Below are 21,427 nucleotides of genomic sequence, written 5' to 3'. Positions count from 1 at the left end.
CTCTGAAAGCATGCCTGATGTTTGAATAGACACGGTCCAAAGTGTGTTCACCTCTCGTAGCAAAGTCCACAAACTGGACAAATTTAGGAAGCACAGTCTTTAGGCACGCTTTGTTAAAGTCGCCGGCGACAATAAAAACCCCATCGGGGTGGGCAAGCTGTTGTTTGTTTATGGTGTTGAGCAAGAGGCTGAGAGCCGTGCCGACATTCGCATCCGGCGGTATATAAACAGCTATCACAATAACTACTGTAAACTCCCTCGGGATGTAAAAAGGTCTGCACGAGACTGCCAGAACCTCCAAATCAGGAGAACAGTGTGTGTGAATGATCCTGCTGTTACAACACCACTCGTTATGCACGTAAACACATAGCCCCCCTCCTCTGCTTTTACCTGAGTTGCTGTTTCTGTCGTGCCGATGTAGCGTGCGGCCTGCTAACTCGACTGCAGCGTCGGGAATCAGCGGGTGAAGCCACGACTCCGTAATAAGAATGATGCTGCAGTTGTGTGCAAAGCTCGTGGTGGCTATCTGTAGCTCCAATTCGTCCAATTTGTGAGTGATGGATCTGGCGTTCGATACGAAAAGGCTCGGAAGTGTTAGCCGGTGTGGTTGTTTGCGTAGCCTAGCATCTGAGCCCGACCGGCATCCCCTCTTCTGCTTTCTCTCCCTCCGTCGCCTCCTACGCTTGCTGGGCGGGCAGACCATCCACGGTGACCCTGGCGGTCTCGCTATCTCCTCCAGGATGTTGTGTGTTCGCTGATATTCGCCAGAAACAGACAAACTATATTTGAAACCTAGGTCAATTAGGTTCTGGCGACTGTAAGAGATGGCGGCGTTGCAAACATTTAAAAATATACACAGTAAAAGTAAAAACGAGCACCAAACTGGAGAGCTAAGAGCCGCTGCACCCGTGCGCGCCGCCATCTTGCCGAAACAAGTCCTTCCTTTTTGGCATTGTGTCAATAAAAAACAGCAAACTTCAGCTTTTATCTATGTGCTCATTTTGGTGTGATAACCAGTCAATAGAGCAGATCTGATTCATGTGGAAGCAGCAGGGATGCACTTAGTCTTTCTGCTTTTAGGCTTATTGTGTGAATGCCTCACAGGCATTCACACTATTGAGTTCCTGTTTCTCTTTATTCTTTATACTTTATTCTAGTTGCTCCATGCTTTTTCACCGTGGAACTACTTCCGCAGTTTTTGTCCAATTTTTGCCGTTCAAATTTTAAAGAATTCTGCTATTTCTGCTAAAGCGGCTATGACTTTTGGTGCTTATAACTTCTATACTTTTTGAGATATTAAATGTTTTATGAATTTTTTTTGTCCTGTTGAAATTAATGGACCACATTATCAGTATGGTCACTGATTTTGCTTGCCGGGGTGAGCTGTGTTTTAGCTCAGTGAGATGAGCAGCCGTTCTCAGAGCGGGTGGCCCGGGTTCGAATCCTGCTTATGGCAACATTTTTTTCAGTTAACAGTTAAACTTTTTTAACTCTTTTCAAAACAAATTTCAGCTTCTTCACCACTTTTCAGCAGAATTTTCAGTTTTTTCACCCGTTTTCAGCACAAATTCCAGCTTCTTCAGCTGATTTCACCAAGATTTTTCAATTTTTTCACCCATTTTCAGCACAAATTCCAGCTTCTTCAGCGGTTTTTTCAGCAGAAACTTCAGCTTCGTTACCTCTTTTCAGCAGAAATTCTGCTGATTCACCTCTTTTCAGCAGAATCTTCAGTGTCTTCGAACCCTGCTCAGGGAAACTTTTCTTTTCAGCAGACAGTTCAACTTTTTTACCTCTTTTTAGTACAAATTTCAGCTTCTTCACCCCTTTTCAGCAGAATTGTTGGCTTTTCACCTCTTTTCAGCAAATAATTCAGCTTCTTCACCTGTTTTCAGCAGAATCTTCAGTTTCTTCACCTCCTTTCAGCACATAGTTTTACTTCTTCTGCTGTTTTCAGCAGATTCCACTACAAGGCATTCACACTGCATTTTTGCAGGAAATGCAACATTTTCTAGTTCTTATTAAATCATAATGACACAGTGTAATATGTCATGTGTTGCTGTCTTATCTCATTTTAAGACCTTGGCCCTCTGCTGCGATTCAAGTTCAACATACCCGGGGTACAAACAGTCATATGAAGCAGGTTATCAACCTGTTTCCCCTGTGCGTTCATCCTGAGTGTACGGGCAAATGAGTGGCTGAATTTCAAAGAAAAACATGAACTGGTTAAACAAACAAGAGAAACTGAAAGCAACATCTAGTTTCACAGGCTGTGCCGCCAGGTCTGTTATTCAAATATAGATGTGTGGCATCACTGAAATATCAGAATCTTAGCTAAAGCTCACAAAACCATTTCCATGACCACCAAACACAGCTAAAACAACAAATCTGACAGCATGTACACGGACAAACAATGTCTCTGGTGAAAGCACAGATCTCACCGAGTCCAAAAGTGCAAGTTTCATCACGACCCAACCAAAATTCACTAAGCCAGCAGCAAAAGAAGACCAAAATTTCGCTTCAAGCATGACAAACATTAGCATCAGTTCTGTCTTACCTGTGCTGTATTGTTACCAAAAAATCCACTTTGATACAATCACATTTCCTGCACAGCTCCATCTCGCAGTGTGTTTCAACAGCAGTTTCCTGTCATAAATTCCTACTTTCTGCCTTATTCGATTCTTTACGTGCGGACACATTACGTACCAGTCCATAATTTTTTTGAGTATGGCTGTCTGCGTCTTTATTGATTTGTTTTGCGAAATTGACCTCCAGCAAGAAAGCCAAATTTCTGCTTTTCAATGCTGAAGAAATATCAGCTCTCACAGATGGTGCCAAATTTTTTTAATTTGCAAAAGGCTTAGCTATGTCTCTAATCAAACCTCTGTAACTTTGCTCTGTTTCACTTCAGCAGCATTGATCTTTCCACGGGTAATGTCCATCTGTTGACTCATTGTTTTCTTCAGTTTTGATCTACTGCAGCATAGTTTCATGCTGTAAAAGACACACAAAAAATTAGGCCAAGAAAAAATCTTCATATTTTTCTGTGTTCCATCCTCAGTTACTTTGACACAATGACGTCTGTTGTGATGCTTACACCTGTGATGTGATTAAGGCTCATAAGTGTTAACTTTATTTTGATATCAGGATGGTTTACACAGAGTTTTTTCCAAAACAAGAGGTTGCAGATGCTGTGCTGACATTTCACTAAATAAGCTTAAATACTCTTTCATTGTTAACGTTTGATGAGGAACAGTGGGGTGTTAACTTTTTTTGACTCCTGAAGGGAGGCACGCCAGAAAAAAAGTTTGAGATCTATTGGTTTTGACATTCAGTAAGCCCCGTAACTAGAAAAGAACATATTGGAAGTAGGCTAATATAAACACTGGTGCATTTACCGATGGAGCATTGCACAGGAAAAAAACACAAAACACAGATGATGATTTGGAAAGATGAAGAATAAAAGGTTTTTGTTAAAGTGGGTTTTAATTTGAAAAGTGAAGGAGAGTTTCTTTTGTCTTCAGGTCATATGGAAATAATTCTTCTTCTTGCCTATGTGAGCACGTGTAATCATAATCAGTCATATAGGGAGTGGCAAACAGCACAGGGGAATTTCTGTGGACAGAAAGAGCCAGCCGGGAATAACACAACAAACATGTCTCCTCTCATTAAATCTCACATTACCTTGAGTTCTAGTTTTTCCTTAAAGAAGCAAAAAGAAAATATCAGCCGGGAGGATTTGCTTCCTGCATGTTCTTTTGTCATTGTTTTTAAGCAGAAGCCAATTAAGGAATGTGACATGCACAAAATGTGAAGGGAAATGTATTTCACCGCTGTTTGTGGGCTATTTTTCCGTCTGGATATACAGGAAAAAAGGTCATGAGCTGGAATCGAATTGTAGGAATTAGTCTGTGTCCTCTTTACAGACGTAGTCCACCTGGATTTCAGACCAGCTTTCAGCCAAATCTTGAGTTTTTTATGTCTCTGTAACTAACTTGCAGTCACACTAAAGCCTTTGCAGGTTAGTGTGTGTGCACCTGTACATTAGTGATAAGGCCAGCATTTTCACTTGCAGGACTACGTATGTATCTGTCACAATGACTTTAGACAATAAACTCATCCTTTACCATGGCACACCCATTCTTACTCTGCTTACATGGCACACCTATGCTTACTCTGCATATGTCCACTTTTTTAAACAACATAATCGCTAACCATACCATTAAGTCATGGCAGAGGCTTTATACGTGTAGTAACCATCAATTATTCACACACCTTTCCTTTCCTTCCTCTCGATTACTGTGAAAAAGACTAATTTACTGTAATAGGCAGAGGGCTTAAATGCTTTGAATCACTGTGTTTGAAAAAGCAGCTGTACTTTGCTCGAGAACAGCAGTCTCAGAGCTGCAAATGAATTTCAAAATAATATGTCAAACTACTCAAGTTTTTCAGTTTTTAAGAGTTTAAGTTAATTGTTGTGCACAACGTTTAAATTCTGTTGGAACAGTAGGTGGTTGAGATAAAAAACATAGAAACAAAACTGTGTTTGCATAAGCCATGTGGGTGGGTTATGAGAGCAAATACTGCACATGGAAATACTTGTGCAAATGAACCGCATATAAAGCTGCAGTTTTCCTCTATTGCCATCTAGTGGTGAAATTAGGGGCTTCTTTTAGGGTTTCAGTTCCAAAGCCATCTGGAGATTGTTTTTACATCATAACCTCTTTTGCACAACCAGCAAAGCTCAGCATGTACAATTTTTTACATGCTTTAAGTAACTCTCCTTCTATAAAGTTAATTTGATTTATACAAACCTGTTTTTGTTTATTGTTTTTTTACCTGTTTTTATTCAGGTGTGCAAGGTAAAAATCTTTCAGCTCTTTATTTGGGGTATCTACTAATATTTGCTAATTTTAGAAATAATAAATCATGAAAACAGGAAGAAGTGCAGTGGGCTGTCATGATCTCTTGCTTGTTGCAGATCCCAGTGCATCCTACCACGGGTACACTTGCCATCTTTGTTGCTCTCAACTACTGTGACGTGGTCCACGTTGCTGGATTCGGATACCCTCGCTCAAAGAGCCAACAGCAGCAGCCGATCCATTACTATGGATATGCCACCATGAAGTCTATGAAGGTGCGCGGCCACCTGTAGTGATGTACTTTGTGTTTTAACACGCTCACTGGGAAAGCTTCATATTCCTTGAATACTAATGCTCCTCCACTCTGTTACAGAATTCTTACCACGACCTCAATCATGAAGCTGAAGCCTTAAAAAGACTGGAGGATTCGGGAGCCATTCTCTACCTGCATCCACATTTATGATACAGATCCATCTCCATTTTTCGTGGGGTCATCTGTCTCTGCTCTTAATGTGCCTTCTGCGGTCGGATATGTGAATTTTTCTGAACGTGACAATCCTGGCACCTTATGTATGTTTTTTTTTTAAAGTGAAAATAATAGAGCGATTTAACCGCTTTTCAAATGTTTTTCTTTGGCGATGCGGTTCAGCATTTTTTTTAAAGAATCTTCAACTCAGTAGATAAAGAAATGAATTAATAAAATTCTGAAATAGAAAAAATGTTGGGCATCAATGCTAAGTGCTGTTTGTGATAAGACAGCTGCAGCAAACTGGTTTCATCAGTAGATGTCCAGTCTTGGTGCTTGTTGTTTTTCGGTTCTTGTGATGAACTGAGTTGATGGAATGAAAACATCTGACATGCGCAGTTTTCACTTTCTGGACTTTTCACGTATATCGTTAAGATGTAAGCCCGATGAGAGTGGTTCATCGATTTTAGAATGAAATTTGTTAATTCTTTTGAACTCTGATTCTTTATCTTTAAAGTACAGAACTGTGTTCAAGTTAATGTTTTTTTAAAAATCAAATGACAATTTTGCTCATTTGTTATACTCTGACTACGGTGATTGTTTCAGTATTTAATTTATTTCCCTTTTTTTTTTTTCAGATACATATGGTACCACTGGATATTTTGTAATGTACAGAATAAAATACATTTGTAAATTAAAGGTGATCAAAACTGATCATAATGGATTTTACAGTTGCTTTGCCCTTTCTTAATGTTTTATTTTATTTGAATATTGCTGTTTTTACCACTAGATGGCAGTAAGTCTCCATTGCATGCATATTATACAGTATAGCCAGTCTACTGCACTGCACATGGTGCAGTCATGCAGCAGCCCCCCGCCCCGCACGCCCCAAAGTGCCTGGAGTAATGGAAACACTAAACCTAGCACTAGCGCATGTGCTAGTGAACGTGTGCGGTATGAACGTCTGGGAAACCAAAAACCTAAAAACTGGGAATGACTAAGATACATTTGCTGTGGGTGACATGCCAGTGATGATGGTCTGCTCTCTGCTCTCTGTAGACACCAAACCTTCTATTAATGTTAACGTGAATGGAGCCTGGCCCTTGGCGTTTGAGCTGTGCTCATTCACAGAGTGGTACATCCTCAGCTGTGACAGGGACCGCCTCATCTGCTTATGTCAGTTTAATGGCAGACATATGCTGCGTTTTCAATTACCCCAGTAAATGCTGTGATACAGCCACTGCTACAACTTTGACTAATAGTAAAAGCACACTCACACTGTAGTTTCTCCAGATGTGAATGTGGTCTGTGGAGCTAGAGTGATATCACACCTGAGTGCAGTGTTGTGCCTTCTGAGCAGCAATGTAGACATTCTCCTCAAGGTCACACTGCAAGCGGGATACCTTTAAGCTGCAAATATGATTTACTGCGCCTGCATAATAGCAGAACCCACCACATGACCATGAATGGATACTACAAACTCGGTATATTTGCTGTGTGGCTCACGTCCACATGTTTTGCCTGCATATCACCCGTAAGGAGGACAGTCCTTTTTTTCAGTAGAGTAGAAACAAACGTCATGCACCCCTTTGTTCGGTACACTCAAATTGACAGTTGCTAACTGACACATTTGCAAATGAATCTAAAAGCAAAAACACATTTACAGTATAATCAGATTTGACTCATCCATTGTTATGTGGATGGCTTTAACTTGCAAGGTAAACAAACATCTACCACCAGCTCATTTCATATGTGCAGTGTTGCCATAATTAAGAACATCCTGTCTCAGGATGATGCAGAAAAACTAGTCTGTGCATTTATGTATTTTATGCTAGATTGCTCTCATTCCTTACAATTGGGTTTTCCTAAAAGCTCACTGAAAAGCTTGATCCAAAATGCTAATGCATGAGTACTAACAGGAACAAGAAAGGGAGGTTATATTTGTCTAACATTAGCTTCTCTTCGCCTTCAGTAAATTTAGAATTCAGTTTAAAATTCTTCTTCTCACATATAAAGCCTTGAATGATCAGGCCCCATTATATCTTAAAAAACTCATAAAGCATTTCTCTGTCAGACAGCGTGCTTGTGGTTCTTAGTTACCAAAAGAAGAATGGGAGACAGACTCCTGTCCTGTGGAGCATGCTAACAGTTTGGGTTTTGGACACAGACATCTTCTTTCAAAATTAAACTTAAAACTTTCCTCTTCTTATAAAACTTTCATCAGCGATTTATCAGCTGACCCTGAATCATCCCTTAGTTATCTGCTCAGGCTGCTTTGGGGCTTCCATGGTTCCATGATCCCGATGCTTTTACATTCCAGTATGTCAACAACCATTCTCTTCTCTCTTCTGTAGTTTTCCTTGAGAATGGTGCTACTTGTTGTTTGTTATCTCCCTTTGCTCCACTTTTTTTTTAATCTCCTCTTTCCTCCCTCTGTCCAACTACTTGTGACAGATGGCTACCCTTTCCTGAGCTCAGGACTTTGAGTGTTTAAAGGAAGTCCTTCTTCCCCATCACTGACAAGTGTTTTTCCTCATGGGTTATCATCAGAAGTTACAGAGTGAATAGAGCATATCATCCTTCATCCTTCACCCTCAGATTTGCTCAAACCAACTCACATTCATGATTGTTTACATAATTACACACCATATGTTTAATCTCAAATGTAGAAGAACTTTTTCACATGCAACTGCTTCACATGGATCTGTTTATTTTGAGAATAAACAGATATCTGTTTGAATTAATGCGTTTCATAGAATTTCAGAGCTCATTAAAGAATGAGCCCCATCACACTCGATGGGGTATGCATGCTTACACAACAGGGGGTTACATAACTGAACAAGGTTTGTGTGACTCTTTGTGTGCGGGCTGTTTATATGACAGCTGCAAATCAGGTCACACTTTTCATGAGACTGTATACGATGAACACTTTTAAACATCCGGTGCCACAGTGTATTACACATACAGTGAGTTAGTAAACTTTTTTGCATGACATAAACTCCTAACCCTGTTACTAGTGACACTGCGCCGTACCAGCTGAGCCTGTGCATGTAATGTTGACCTAATGAACCCAAAAGTTGTACTAAACCAACAAAATGCATGTAAAATGCAAATGATCATAAATGCATTGGCTTGTAGTTCACAATGCATCTGTTTCGGAATAAAGACGCGGTGGGGGATGATTGCTATGCCCCTGTCTAAGCACAGTCTCATACAGGCCAACGCGCTGACAGTGTGGTTATTACCATATATCTCACTACACCATCTGCTCAAGTCACTGTGCTTTCAGCCTGCACAAGCAACATCTTACTTTAAAGCAGTTGTTTTCTAATTAGATGTCATGAACCAAAAGAGAATTTTGCACACGCTGCACACTAGCAGTATAACACAAGTTGTTGTTTTTTTTTACATTTTAGAAGTAAGCAATGTGATTTAAAAAAGAGAGAGAGAAAAGCAGATTTTAGTGCTTTATGCTTGTGAGTTTTAAGGGTTGGAAATTTGTACCAAGCTATAAAAAACATACTAGAACAATTAATGGTACATAGTAGCCTACTGAAAACTCCTATGGCCTACATTTTTCTCAGCATTGTTGCAAAATGAACGCACACACAAAAAAGAAGAAAACAATAAAAAAAATAAACACTGCAGAACTCTAATTCTTACTTGTGTATTGCATATTTAGTGTAGGATGGTTCCGGTATAACCTGCAATATGTCATCTATTTTCTATATATTATATTGACTCTGTTAAGGGGAAAGGAAAATGAAGTATTTGTCAAAAAGTCACTTGAAAATGACTTTAACCATTTAAAACTCTCTGCACAGCTGACCATGAAAAAACACTTAAGTGTAATTTCAGTACGGAAGATTTACCATCGCTCATCTGCATCCTGGGTATTTGGCTGCTTTTCTGTTCTTTACATGACTTTACATGACTACTGCTTTTCCACTCTGTCAATACTGACATCGGTGTTTTACTGTCTGTTGAACAGCAAGTATCACTACCAAGAAAAAAATGGAGTTCTGCAGTATATGATCTGTTAATTCTTACATGCAGCACCTGGCCCACAATGTGATAGGGGTAAGGATATATGTGGATTTTCCTTTTTTTCCTATTTCACAAAAAATAAGGCACAGCATCATTTCACAATGTGTCTGTGTGAGGAGGCCAGTGGACAGTTAAAGTGGGAAGAGGTGGAAGATGTACAGTATGTAGCTGGCTACCTAGTGAGAGGGCATCTGGCTTGGCTTGATGATACTGTAACACCCCCACAGCCCGGAGAGCTGCCGTGAGTCAGGTGCTCAAACATTACACTACCATAGGAACTGCGAGAATGAGCAGGAAATAAGACGGGTGAGGTAGAAAAAAAAAGATAAGCAGCTTTTCTACAGCATCAGTTTTGCTATTCTGTTTTTTTTTTCTTTTTTCAAAAAGCTCCATTTCCTGTTTTCAAACGACCCCAAACCAACTGATTTCCCTTCCTACAGAAAGGCAATGCACAGTTTCCTTAGGTAACTGACAACAACAGATCTCAAAAATCGCAACAGACTGAGAAAGAGATGATAAAAAAAAAAATAGAAATAGACTAATTCACAACACTTTATGCTAAGTGTTTCCTTGTATCTGCTGCACAGCCCGAAAGGTCAGCCAGCTCAGCTGATTTAAAGGCTAACACGGTGTCAGTGTTTCCTAACAGGCAGCCAGAAAGAGCATTTTATGTTCGTGCCTCTTTTGTTTTTACCTCATTATAAATTACGCAATATTATGAGTTCAGTGCAAAAGCTCTGCAGATAAGCAAGTTTGAAAGAAAATAAATTCATGGATGGTAAAATATCTGTGAAGGTCATCTTGTACTCCGAAGAGCTGATCATGCACTGATCAGCTGCGAGATATTAGAATTTTTTTTTTTTTTTTTTGCCCAAAACACATTTAGGTCTTTTTTTAAAAAAAAAAACAAAACATTTTTTAAACTATTTTAATGCTTTGTATATTCAATGTGTATCACATATAAACATAACTGAGGAGGTTTCATGATACTATCCTGTTGTGAAATGTTTTCCTTATTCAAATATCATATGTCCCTATAAAATCTTTTTTGGAAATCAAAATATGACCATATTTTGATTTCCAAAAAAGAGGACACTTGGCCCAGTCATGAAGAACTTTAATAATACTGTTTGCTTAAAGAAAATTTTAACATATTTAAACGATGCCTCTCTGTGCGGTAATGGTGAAATAAAAAAATGTGATATAGACTTTTACAAGTCAACAAGGGCAAAAAAATAACTTAAAAACCTCTGGAATTAAATAATGGTACAGAAATAAGGCCTCAACTGTATAAGAAAAATTACCAGTACCGGGACGGTATGGGGGAAATGTTTTTTTTTTGCAGTTTGTCTGAAAAGCTGCAGTTGTGCTTTGCCATCTTTTAAACATCACTAGGCGCTGCTGCACGCTATCTGTCCCGTTTGTGAGCGCAGAACAACCACTCACAAAGCAGCTGCTCGGGGATGAAGTCACACGTATGGGTCCTCTGTAGGAAAATCCGGACATTTTCATTAATCTCGAAAATCCCCCAGAACGTGAAAAGTGGACATGTCCTGGGAAAAGAGGATGGTTGGTCACCCTACTATAAAAGGTCATTGGGGCAACGCTAATAGAATTTTTCATCGATTTAAAAAAAAAATGTTGTTCTTCAATGTAACATCTCTAATGGAGGGATGTCAAGCTCATATACAGCCCACTTTGATTTTAAGGGGGGTGAGCTATTGCTATTAGAAAAAGCTGTTAAACATATGAAAATAAAGTTAAAAGTCCAGTTTATGCCCCCTTTACCATTTTTCTAAAGCAATCCAGTGAGCCAGATCAGAGTCTTTGCCAGTCTTTGCCCCCCCTCCATAAGGGGGCCATATATTTGACACCCCCTTAATGTATATTAATGGGCTTTTACTTTTTAAATTTGCACCTGAGATACAAATAATAATCATGTATCTACAGCTTTTCCTAGGAAAATGAATCAGCTCCAGTACCTTCTTCTAAAAAGGCCAACAGCTGAAAGCTGGCAGATATTACATATGCACTGCTTAAGAACACACAATGGTTTATATAATATATCTAGAAAAATACACAGTGTTTGTTCTTTTCACAAGATCTTGCTTCTCAGATTTGTGTATTGGCGTGACGAGGCAAAATAAACCCGTAGGCTCAGCCATCTCTGCTTCAGCAGGGAAATAGTCGGAATGTGGCTCGGATATACACAGTTGTAAGATGGCTATCTTATATGATGGCTTTGTCTTAGATCATTTTACAAGTAATGGAACATTAACCATAAATAACAAGAAACTATTTAGGCAACAGATAAAATAAATAAACATCGCCTGTCTCATTCTAAAACTTGGCTGAATAGGCAGAATAGGGCAAGTAAGGCAGCCCCTATGTGTCTTTAAACAACTGCCAAAATAGGCTTTTTTCTGAATGACCTTCACATGCAAACTGTGTGTGTTTGGATGCACCAGTGTGCTCTGGCTCCATTTCCTCGTTTTCCCGTTATCCCAATCTGCACATTGAGTGTGGCTTCAGCAATCCTGTTCTCCTGTTATTGTGCCAAAGAAGGTGGAGTTTTTATCCTGGCACCACTCTGTCTGACAGTCTGCTGGTACATCTGTCTGCTGGTCCCGGAGCACTGAAGGCATCAGGGTGTGCTTCTCGTCCATAACGTAGGACCTATTTTGTTTCATCAGACAGAGCCTCACATGTGCTGCATGACCTGAAAGCTGCAGCGGGCAACCTTGCACTGCAGTGGCAGAGTGGAGTGGGAATATTTTTGGGGTGAGTGCTCTGAGTACTCACCCCCTCCAATACTGAAAATCTAAAAAGTGCATGAAGAGAATGCGAAACAGAATGCAGCCTGTACTGTTAATACACCCTTTAACTCTATTTCAAATCTTTTGCATATTTCAATGATGGTTAGTATTCAGCTATTGCTGTGGCTATTTATGGCATGCCCCACATTTGCTGAGCAAATATTAGCAGTTCGGAGTTTAAAATATGCACCAACGACAAAAGCAAAGGCAGATGGAAGCTCTGCTCTCCTAAGGCAGCTGAAGAACTTGGGTAATGCTATCAGTTACAGTAACAACCAAACTTGCAGCAAACATCAGAGAAATGAGAAAAAAGAAGAGTCCAGAGCTAACCCGTGGAGAGTAAAAACAACAGACGCTCTTGTGATGGTACAGGATTTTTCTCACCACTTCACAGAAGCTGATTCAGTGCAGGGTGAGGCCTGTGGAGATCAGTGAGCTTACTGTTCACCACCTCTGGGCTTGTGTCTACTGAAACCCTCAAAGACCACCTAACCATTTGGTGACAGTGTACCAATGCACTGTGATCTTATCCAGAAGATGGTATAAGAAACTGTGCATGTAAAAATTCTTAATGTCAAAAAATGTCACTTGAAAGACCTTTGAACAAGTTGTTTCATAATATCCATCCATCCATCCATCCATCCATCTTCCGTCTCTTCCAGGATTCACAATTATGCATCTATAGTTTCTATAGTTCACTAAAGAGTTTAAGTTTTTGGTTTTGTTTGCGTGCATCTGTGCGTGCCTTTCTGTCTGTAAATCTGCTAAGTCTTAATCTAGTGAGTAAATTTCTTGTAAAACTTTATTGGTCAAAAATGGACAAAAAGCCAAATAACTCTGGCTTTTTTTTTTCAATTGGTGTTTAAAAAGTGCCATATAAAGATTTAAAACATCATGTCACATTTGACCTCTGACCTCTCCTTCATGGTCAATAGAATGATCTGAAGGTCCAAGTGATAATAATGCTATATAGAGCTATTAAAAATGATAGTTCTTACTGGTTCTCACCACCACCCAGTGGTGGCAGAAGGCTGCCCTTACCTGAACCTAGTTCTGGTGGAGATTTTCCGGTTAAAGGGGAGTTTTTCTTCCTATTGTTGCCAAGTACTGGCTCATATAGGGTTCATCTGAATGTTGGGGGTTTCTCTGTATTATTGTTTTTATTTGGCGCAATATAAATAAAACTGAATTGAACTGAATTCTTACTCCCATTGTTTGTATTGGCAACATATAGGTATACAGGGTGTCATATATGGGGATTCCAAATATCACATTACTTTGGACCTTTGACCTTAGAAGCCCTTTAAATACATACATATTTATATACATGTACAATGTTGATGAAGTATAATTTTTGTTTGGAAAACAAAATAAACTTTTTTCACTTGGTATTTATTACTAAACAGTTAAACAGGTATTAATAAACAGTGAAATGAATGTTTAACATGTACTATATGAACATAAATAAAAATAATAAAAAATAATAATACTCCAAAGTATGTCAAATATAAAATAAGTTTCAAATAGCAAAAGTCTGAACTTGTTTTTACTGCACTACAAACTTCCTAAAGTAATTTGAAAAAAAAACAAAACAAAGAAAACAAAGTGTATATGCTAAAACAATACTATTCCCTTAAAACTTAATACAAAGAGTGAACTGCTTTGGTGGAGGTTTACACTCTCGGAGTGCTTCATGATTATAGTGAAAGATTCCTCCTGCATTAGTAAAAACTATGGCTTTTATGGATGACTTGCTACATCATTTCTGTACTCATATTACAGTTTTTTTAATTGGTTTGGCACTATTTTCATAACTAAAGTGTGCATTTTCAAATCTCTCACACTGTAAAATCTAATTAGTTCCCAGAACTCAAAAAAATTATGGAAACTCGTTGCCTCAAAAAAATTGAGTAAAGCTTAGCTAAAAATGACTAAGTTAGGACAACTTATTTATTTTGAGTACTCTGTACAAGCTCATTTGTTCCCAGAACTCAAAAAAATTGGATCAAGTTTACGTAAGATGACCAAGTTAGGACAACTTACTCATTTTGAGTACGCTGTACAGCCTTGTTAGTTCCCAGAACTCAAAAAAATTATGGAAACTCGTTGCCTCAAAAAAACTAAGTAAAGCTTACTTAAGATGACTGTTAGGACAACTTATACATTGCAAGTCTGCAGTATTAAGAATAACTTGATATTTCTGACTGTACAATACTAATTGTTTACCTACTGACAAACATTTCAAGTTCAACTAAATGAAAAAACAATTTGTGGTAACCTGAATATGATTAAAAATAATTAACAACAATTTTTGTAATGATGTTAAAATGAGCCCAACTTTTATTTTCAAACACAACAAAGTACAACAGCCAACATACTGGACACTGTTCTGTTGAACAACAAACAATTATATTGCCATCACTGTTATAATCTTCCAATGAAACAAAGAGATGTAATTATTCTGAAAATAGGTTTAGGCCTACCACAAGTTTATTTTGTACTTACATTACTTATATAATCAAAATAAAATATTTGTTGTTCTGTCACAACTGCAGTCTCTAATTTAAACAACACATTTGTTTTTCATTCCAACACAGGAGCTGGAATGTTGTATTATTTTAAGGATGCTTGTTTCCAGTCCAGGCATTACTGCCTGAATGACTGTCATGGACCGAGGTGATCCAAATGTAGGTGCAGAAGAAAGTCTTTAACTTCCCTTAAGTACAGTGGCAGTGGATGTGGGTTGGAGATGCAATGAGCTTGAACCTGCAGGCGACCATCTTCACTGACCACACCATCTGTGACGGAGGACTCATCTCTCCTGTTGTCCTGCAAGCAAACAATCATATTTTTTGGAACATGAACTTAATTGCTTTCTTAAAACATTTTTTTCTGCATTTGGTATAAAACAGACTCCAATTTAGACAATCTCAGGCTCCCTCCCCACCAGAGAGCTGACATTCAATGTCCCAAATTGTCAGTCTGGATAGCCCTGACCACCACGCAACACACAATAATGTCATGAAAGCATCATTTTAAAAAGGGCTATGCAAACATGGCCAATAACTTTCATTCTAATGATGTGCAAAATGATTTTGGGCACAAAACAAATTTTGCTGTTAGAAAACTTGCAGACTTCACTACATACAGTGTAGACCCTCTAAACTAAGTTTGGGGGATGTGATCTTTCAAGAAATGCAGACCAAACTGTTGTTGTTTGTTTACTTACACAGCATGTCTTGTAGAATTAACTGGAGTCACATCTCAAGTCTAATAACAGAAGACAGGAAAAGATCAGTAAAGAAACAACTTCCCCAAACCAAAGCACAAACAAAACAATAAGTAAAACAGGCTGATCTAAAGTATGATTAAAGTTCAGCCTGATTAATATAAATGTCACTGACAGTTGCTAATATATTGGAAAACCGAAATACTTACCACTGAGTTGATGTCTTTCTATGGAGGACCACAAGAGCCACGCGCATCGAAATAAAAAATTCTGTGCTTAATTTTAATAAACTGATTTTTAAAATGCTTTTCAAGTCTTCATTTCAAAAAACATTTTCGAATTGCACTTTAATAAACTGCATTTCAAAAACCTTTTTCGAATTCCACTTTAATAAACTGCATTTCAAAATCCTTTTTCGAATTCCACTTTAATAAAAACATTTTCGAATTGCACTTTAATAAACTGCATTTCAAAAAACATTTTCGAATTGCACTTTAATAAACTGCATTTCAAAAACCTTTTTTGAATTGCACTTTTAATAAACTGTATTTCAGGTGCTGGTTTTCCAGTGTGTGCATCTAATGGCCTAAAGCTGACTCAGAGCCGTAACACCATCCATGGCTGCAGTATGGAACAGGTGTGGGTGTGTCCTCATCTCCCAGAGGAGTGCAAATCGTCATCAAACAGCCCTACAGACACAAAAACGTGAAAATATAAACAACCAGACTATCAGCAGTGATTTAACTACTTTAAGACCTCTGTGAAAATCATTTACAGTATATATCACAGAATTTAAGGCCTTTATAATCACAGAGCACACAGAGAAAAGTACTAAACAATCAGTTTCAGCTTTTGTTTCTCATGATGTATATTGTATTAATAATTAAATTTCATTATCTGTATCTTTACAACATGTGCCACACAGGTGTAGATACTGTAGGTTCAGTGAATGCTGAAATTGCACTGATTAGAATATACTGGACATTCAAAGCTAAGATTCAGCGCACTGTGTTAGAGGCTGGGATTTGATGAATTCATCATATATACAACCTTTGATCATCATTTATGTCCAGTTGAGAATGAATCTGTGCACTCACATATTAAATGAACTGAAATCAGTAGTGTGATCTCCAGTCTTGATATAAGGAATGAGAGAACTGACAGCTGTTATTTTAATCAGCCTGTCACAGTTGTTTTAACTCTAAGTATCACAAAGTAATGTGGTAACATCTGGACTGACGAGTTTACTGTCAGCATTTTAATCGCTAGTTTAAAGGCTGTAGGTTACAGCCATTGCTCTAACACTATATAAATGTAAGAGGCCTCAGTGCTGGTTCTAATAGTATGAGCTGCTTCCAGCTTTATTTGTGAAGAGCACAGCAGCTTACAAAACACGTAGCTAGCTCATATAGCTGCGACGTAAAACTTTCATACGCTAAAATGACCTTAAAATAACGGAGCTACGTGTGGTGATGCTAGCGTTAGCCATGTTAGCACGTTACCTTCAACAGGTGGTCAGACTGTGAAAACAGGCACTCAGTCAGATGTTGCGCTCTCCGTTTCGCTGCAGGGTCCCTTCATTCTTCACATATCCGTGTCGAGCCGAGTGTAAATCCCGAGGCTGAACGGCCTTTGTACAAGCACACACGCTTCTTAGCATGGCGAAACTATGAGCTAGAAAAATCCAGGCAGACAGATCAGCTTGTGTCTGACCAACCAATCAGAGAGCTCCTTACATCCCACGGTGTGGCTAATTTGAATAGCAGCAGGATTTTTAAAATGAAGTTGTTAATCCAACTGCTAATCCAACTGCTAATCCACATGTTAATCCCTGAGCGAACAGGAAAGGGAAATGGATTTTGAAATGCAGTTTATTAAAGTGGAATTCGAAAAAGGATTTTGAAATGCAGTTTATTAAAGTGCAATTCGAAAATGTTTTTTGAAATGCAGTTTATTAAAGTGCAATTCGAAAATGTTTTTATTAAAGTGGAATTCGAAAAAGGATTTTGAAATGCAGTTTATTAAAGTGGAATTCGAAAAAGGTTTTTGAAATGCAGTTTATTAAAGTGCAATTCGAAAATGTTTTTTGAAATGAAGACTTGAAAAGCATTTTAAAAATCAGTTTATTAAAATTAAGCACAGAATTTTTTATTTCGATGCGCGTGGCTCTTGTGGTCCTCCATAGAAAGACATCAACTCAGTGGTAAGTATTTCGGTTTTCCAATATATTAGCAACTGTCAGTGACATTTATATTAATCAGGCTGAACTTTAATCATACTTTAGATCAGCCTGTTTTACTTATTGTTTTGTTTGTGCTTTGGTTTGGGGAAGTTGTTTCTTTACTGATCTTTTCCTGTCTTCTGTTATTAGACTTGAGATGTGACTCCAGTTAATTCTACAAGACATGCTGTGTAAGTAAACAAACAACAACAGTTTGGTCTGCATTTCTTGAAAGATCACATCCCCCAAACTTAGTTTAGAGGGTCTACACTGTATGTAGTGAAGTCTGCAAGTTTTCTAACAGCAAAATTTGTTTTGTGCCCAAAATCATTTTGCACATCATTAGAATGAAAGTTATTGGCCATGTTTGCATAGCCCTTTTTAAAATGATGCTTTCATGACATTATTGTGTGTTGCGTGGTGGTCAGGGCTATCCAGACTGACAATTTGGGACATTGAATGTCAGCTCTCTGGTGGGGAGGGAGCCTGAGATTGTCTAAATTGGAGTCTGTTTTATACCAAATGCAGAAAAAAATGTTTTAAGAAAGCAATTAAGTTCATGTTCCAAAAAATATGATTGTTTGCTTGCAGGACAACAGGAGAGATGAGTCCTCCGTCACAGATGGTGTGGTCAGTGAAGATGGTCGCCTGCAGGTTCAAGCTCATTGCATCTCCAACCCACATCCACTGCCACTGTACTTAAGGGAAGTTAAAGACTTTCTTCTGCACCTACATTTGGATCACCTCGGTCCATGACAGTCATTCAGGCAGTAATGCCTGGACTGGAAACAAGCATCCTTAAAATAATACAACATTCCAGCTCCTGTGTTGGAATGAAAAACAAATGTGTTGTTTAAATTAGAGACTGCAGTTGTGACAGAACAACAAATATTTTATTTTGATTATATAAGTAATGTAAGTACAAAATAAACTTGTGGTAGGCCTAAACCTATTTTCAGAATAATTACATCTCTTTGTTTTTTCTAGCTCATAGTTTCGCCATGCTAAGAAGCGTGTGTGCTTGTACAAAGGCCGTTCAGCCTCGGGATTTACACTCGGCTCGACACGGATATGTGAAGAATGAAGGGACCCTGCAGCGAAACGGAGAGCGCAACATCTGACTGAGTGCCTGTTTTCACAGTCTGACCACCTGTTGAAGGTAACGTGCTAACATGGCTAACGCTAGCATCACCACACGTAGCTCCGTTATTTTAAGGTCATTTTAGCGTATGAAAGTTTTACGTCGCAGCTATATGAGCTAGCTACGTGTTTTGTAAGCTGCTGTGCTCTTCACAAATAAAGCTGGAAGCAGCTCATACTATTAGAACCAGCACTGAGGCCTCTTACATTTATATAGTGTTAGAGCAATGGCTGTAACCTACAGCCTTTAAACTAGCGATTAAAATGCTGACAGTAAACTCGTCAGTCCAGATGTTACCACATTACTTTGTGATACTTAGAGTTAAAACAACTGTGACAGGCTGATTAAAATAACAGCTGTCAGTTCTCTCATTCCTTATATCAAGACTGGAGATCACACTACTGATTTCAGTTCATTTAATATGTGAGTGCACAGATTCATTCTCAACTGGACATAAATGATGATCAAAGGTTGTATATATGATGAATTCATCAAATCCCAGCCTCTAACACAGTGCGCTGAATCTTAGCTTTGAATGTCCAGTATATTCTAATCAGTGCAATTTCAGCATTCACTGAACCTACAGTATCTACACCTGTGTGGCACATGTTGTAAAGATACAGATAATGAAATTTAATTATTAATACAATATACATCATGAGAAACAAAAGCTGAAACTGATTGTTTAGTACTTTTCTCTGTGTGCTCTGTGATTATAAAGGCCTTAAATTCTGTGATATATACTGTAAATGATTTTCACAGAGGTCTTAAAGTAGTTAAATCACTGCTGATAGTCTGGTTGTTTATATTTTCACGTTTTTGTGTCTGTAGGGCTGTTTGATGACGATTTGCACTCCTCTGGGAGATGAGGACACACCCACACCTGTTCCATACTGCAGCCATGGATGGTGTTACGGCTCTGAGTCAGCTTTAGGCCATTAGATGCACACACTGGAAAACCAGCACCTGAAATACAGTTTATTAAAAGTGCAATTCAAAAAAGGTTTTTGAAATGCAGTTTATTAAAGTGCAATTCGAAAATGTTTTTTGAAATGCACTTTATTAAAGTGCAATTCGAAAAAGGTTTTTGAAATGCAGTTTATTAAAGTGCAATTCGAAAATGTTTTTTGAAATGCAGTTTATTAAAGTGCAATTCGAAAATGTTTTTATTAAAGTGGAATTCGAAAAAGGTTTTTGAAATGAAGACTGAAAAGCATTTTAAAAATCAGTTTATTAAAATTAAGCACAGAATTTTTTATTTCGATGCGCGTGGCTCTTGTGGTCCTCCATATCTTTCTGTCCAACAACAGGAGTGCTGGTCCCGAGCCTCAAAGACAGTAAGAAGCAAGCAGAGGGAGAAAAAAACAGAACATTGATTTGATCCTTAATGGCTGTGCAATCATTGTAACATAGAGTTCGCTTATGTTGTTAAATAAAGGCTAGATTTGACATTAATAGATGCCACAGATGTTCTAAAGCAGCCACAAAGCATGAAAAAATATAGACGTCTCCAAAAACGTCGGAGCATTTTTGGAAATATGTGATGTCTTGATAAATCGAGCAGATATTTGAAGTTTACACAGCTACATTCTCGCCTGAAAATATCTTAAAAGTTTATTTTGTGACCCAGAAAAAGTAATAAATTTTTTAGCCGCGCTCCTCCGCCATTGCCGCGCTTAAGTACGCACAGGCTCCGGCTGTGTCCCAGTTCAGGGTATGCACACTTGAAGTACGCATTTCAAGTGCGAATACGTCACCGCCACGCGACGACGGCTGTCCCAATTCGAAGTGTACTTCAAATGCGTACTCCAAATGCGCCGTCGATTTCCCCAAATATCAAGCGTGGTCCGGTGCACGCTTCGTGGTCCCATATATCCCACAATTCATAGCGCAGCGGTGGGTGTGGATAATTTTGCCGCAAAATACGGCAGAAGGGAGCGGCCGAAGAGTGAACTGGCAAAAGTAAGTACTGAATATTATGTCACTTATTTATGTGCGAATGTTTAATAATGAAGAACATTAAAACATTACTGTTGGCCACATGTCGGTAAAGTTATGTGACATTAGTGATGTTTGTACTTTCAGCGTAAACTTGGTTTTAAAGCCTTTACTTCTATATATATATATATATATATATATATATATATATATATATATATCATAATTGGCCATATTATATTTACATTACCACAGTGAGATGATTTTAGTCTCATGAACAACATTAGCTGATTGTTATTTACTAACTAATATTGAAATGACTGTTCAGTACAGAAATGAAGCCCAACAATCATGTTTTACAGTCCCGTGGTCTCAGCCTCAGATACTCAACTAATCAAAGTGATGTCATGACAAAAATGAAGGACCAACAGAACATTTTTTTCTCCTTCATTTCTGTCAAACAAAGCTGTATGACACGTTTCTCGCGGTTAGTATCATGGTTGCTAGGCAACCTGAACAGCGCGACGAGGGCTAGACCGTCCCATTTCACAAGCCTCTCACTTCCGCACTTCCCGTACTTATAGTACGCACTGTCCATAGTACGCGTAGTGTGCGTACTTCAAGCGTGCATACCCTGAATTGGGACACAGCCTCCGACAACCGTGGCCGACAAATGCGATCCTCCTTTTCCCCAGACTACCCTTTCCGGG

The 21,427-nt window shown here is 38.5% G+C and overlaps 1 protein-coding gene across 3 annotated transcripts in view; it reads left to right on the top strand.

Moving 5' to 3' along the window:
• st3gal4 (ST3 beta-galactoside alpha-2,3-sialyltransferase 4) overlaps window positions 1-6,054 on the top strand; it is a 37,487-nt gene extending 31,433 nt beyond the window's left edge. For all 3 annotated transcript variants that reach the window (XM_063492848.1, XM_063492847.1, XM_063492849.1), the window contains 2 exons: window positions 4,979-5,134; window positions 5,233-6,054. In XM_063492848.1, the coding sequence (XP_063348918.1) occupies window positions 4,979-5,134; window positions 5,233-5,322 (246 nt within the window). In that variant the 3' untranslated portion in view covers window positions 5,323-6,054. The remainder of the gene's footprint in view (window positions 1-4,978; window positions 5,135-5,232) is intronic.
• The last annotated feature ends 15,373 nt before the right edge of the window (window positions 6,055-21,427 follow it).

Source organism: Pelmatolapia mariae, linkage group LG14, assembly GCF_036321145.2.
Source record: "Pelmatolapia mariae isolate MD_Pm_ZW linkage group LG14, Pm_UMD_F_2, whole genome shotgun sequence".
NCBI classification, from domain to species: Eukaryota; Metazoa; Chordata; class Actinopteri; order Cichliformes; family Cichlidae; genus Pelmatolapia; species Pelmatolapia mariae.
Note: the sequence above shows the minus strand (reverse complement) of the source record. Positions and strands in the feature narration are given on the sequence as shown.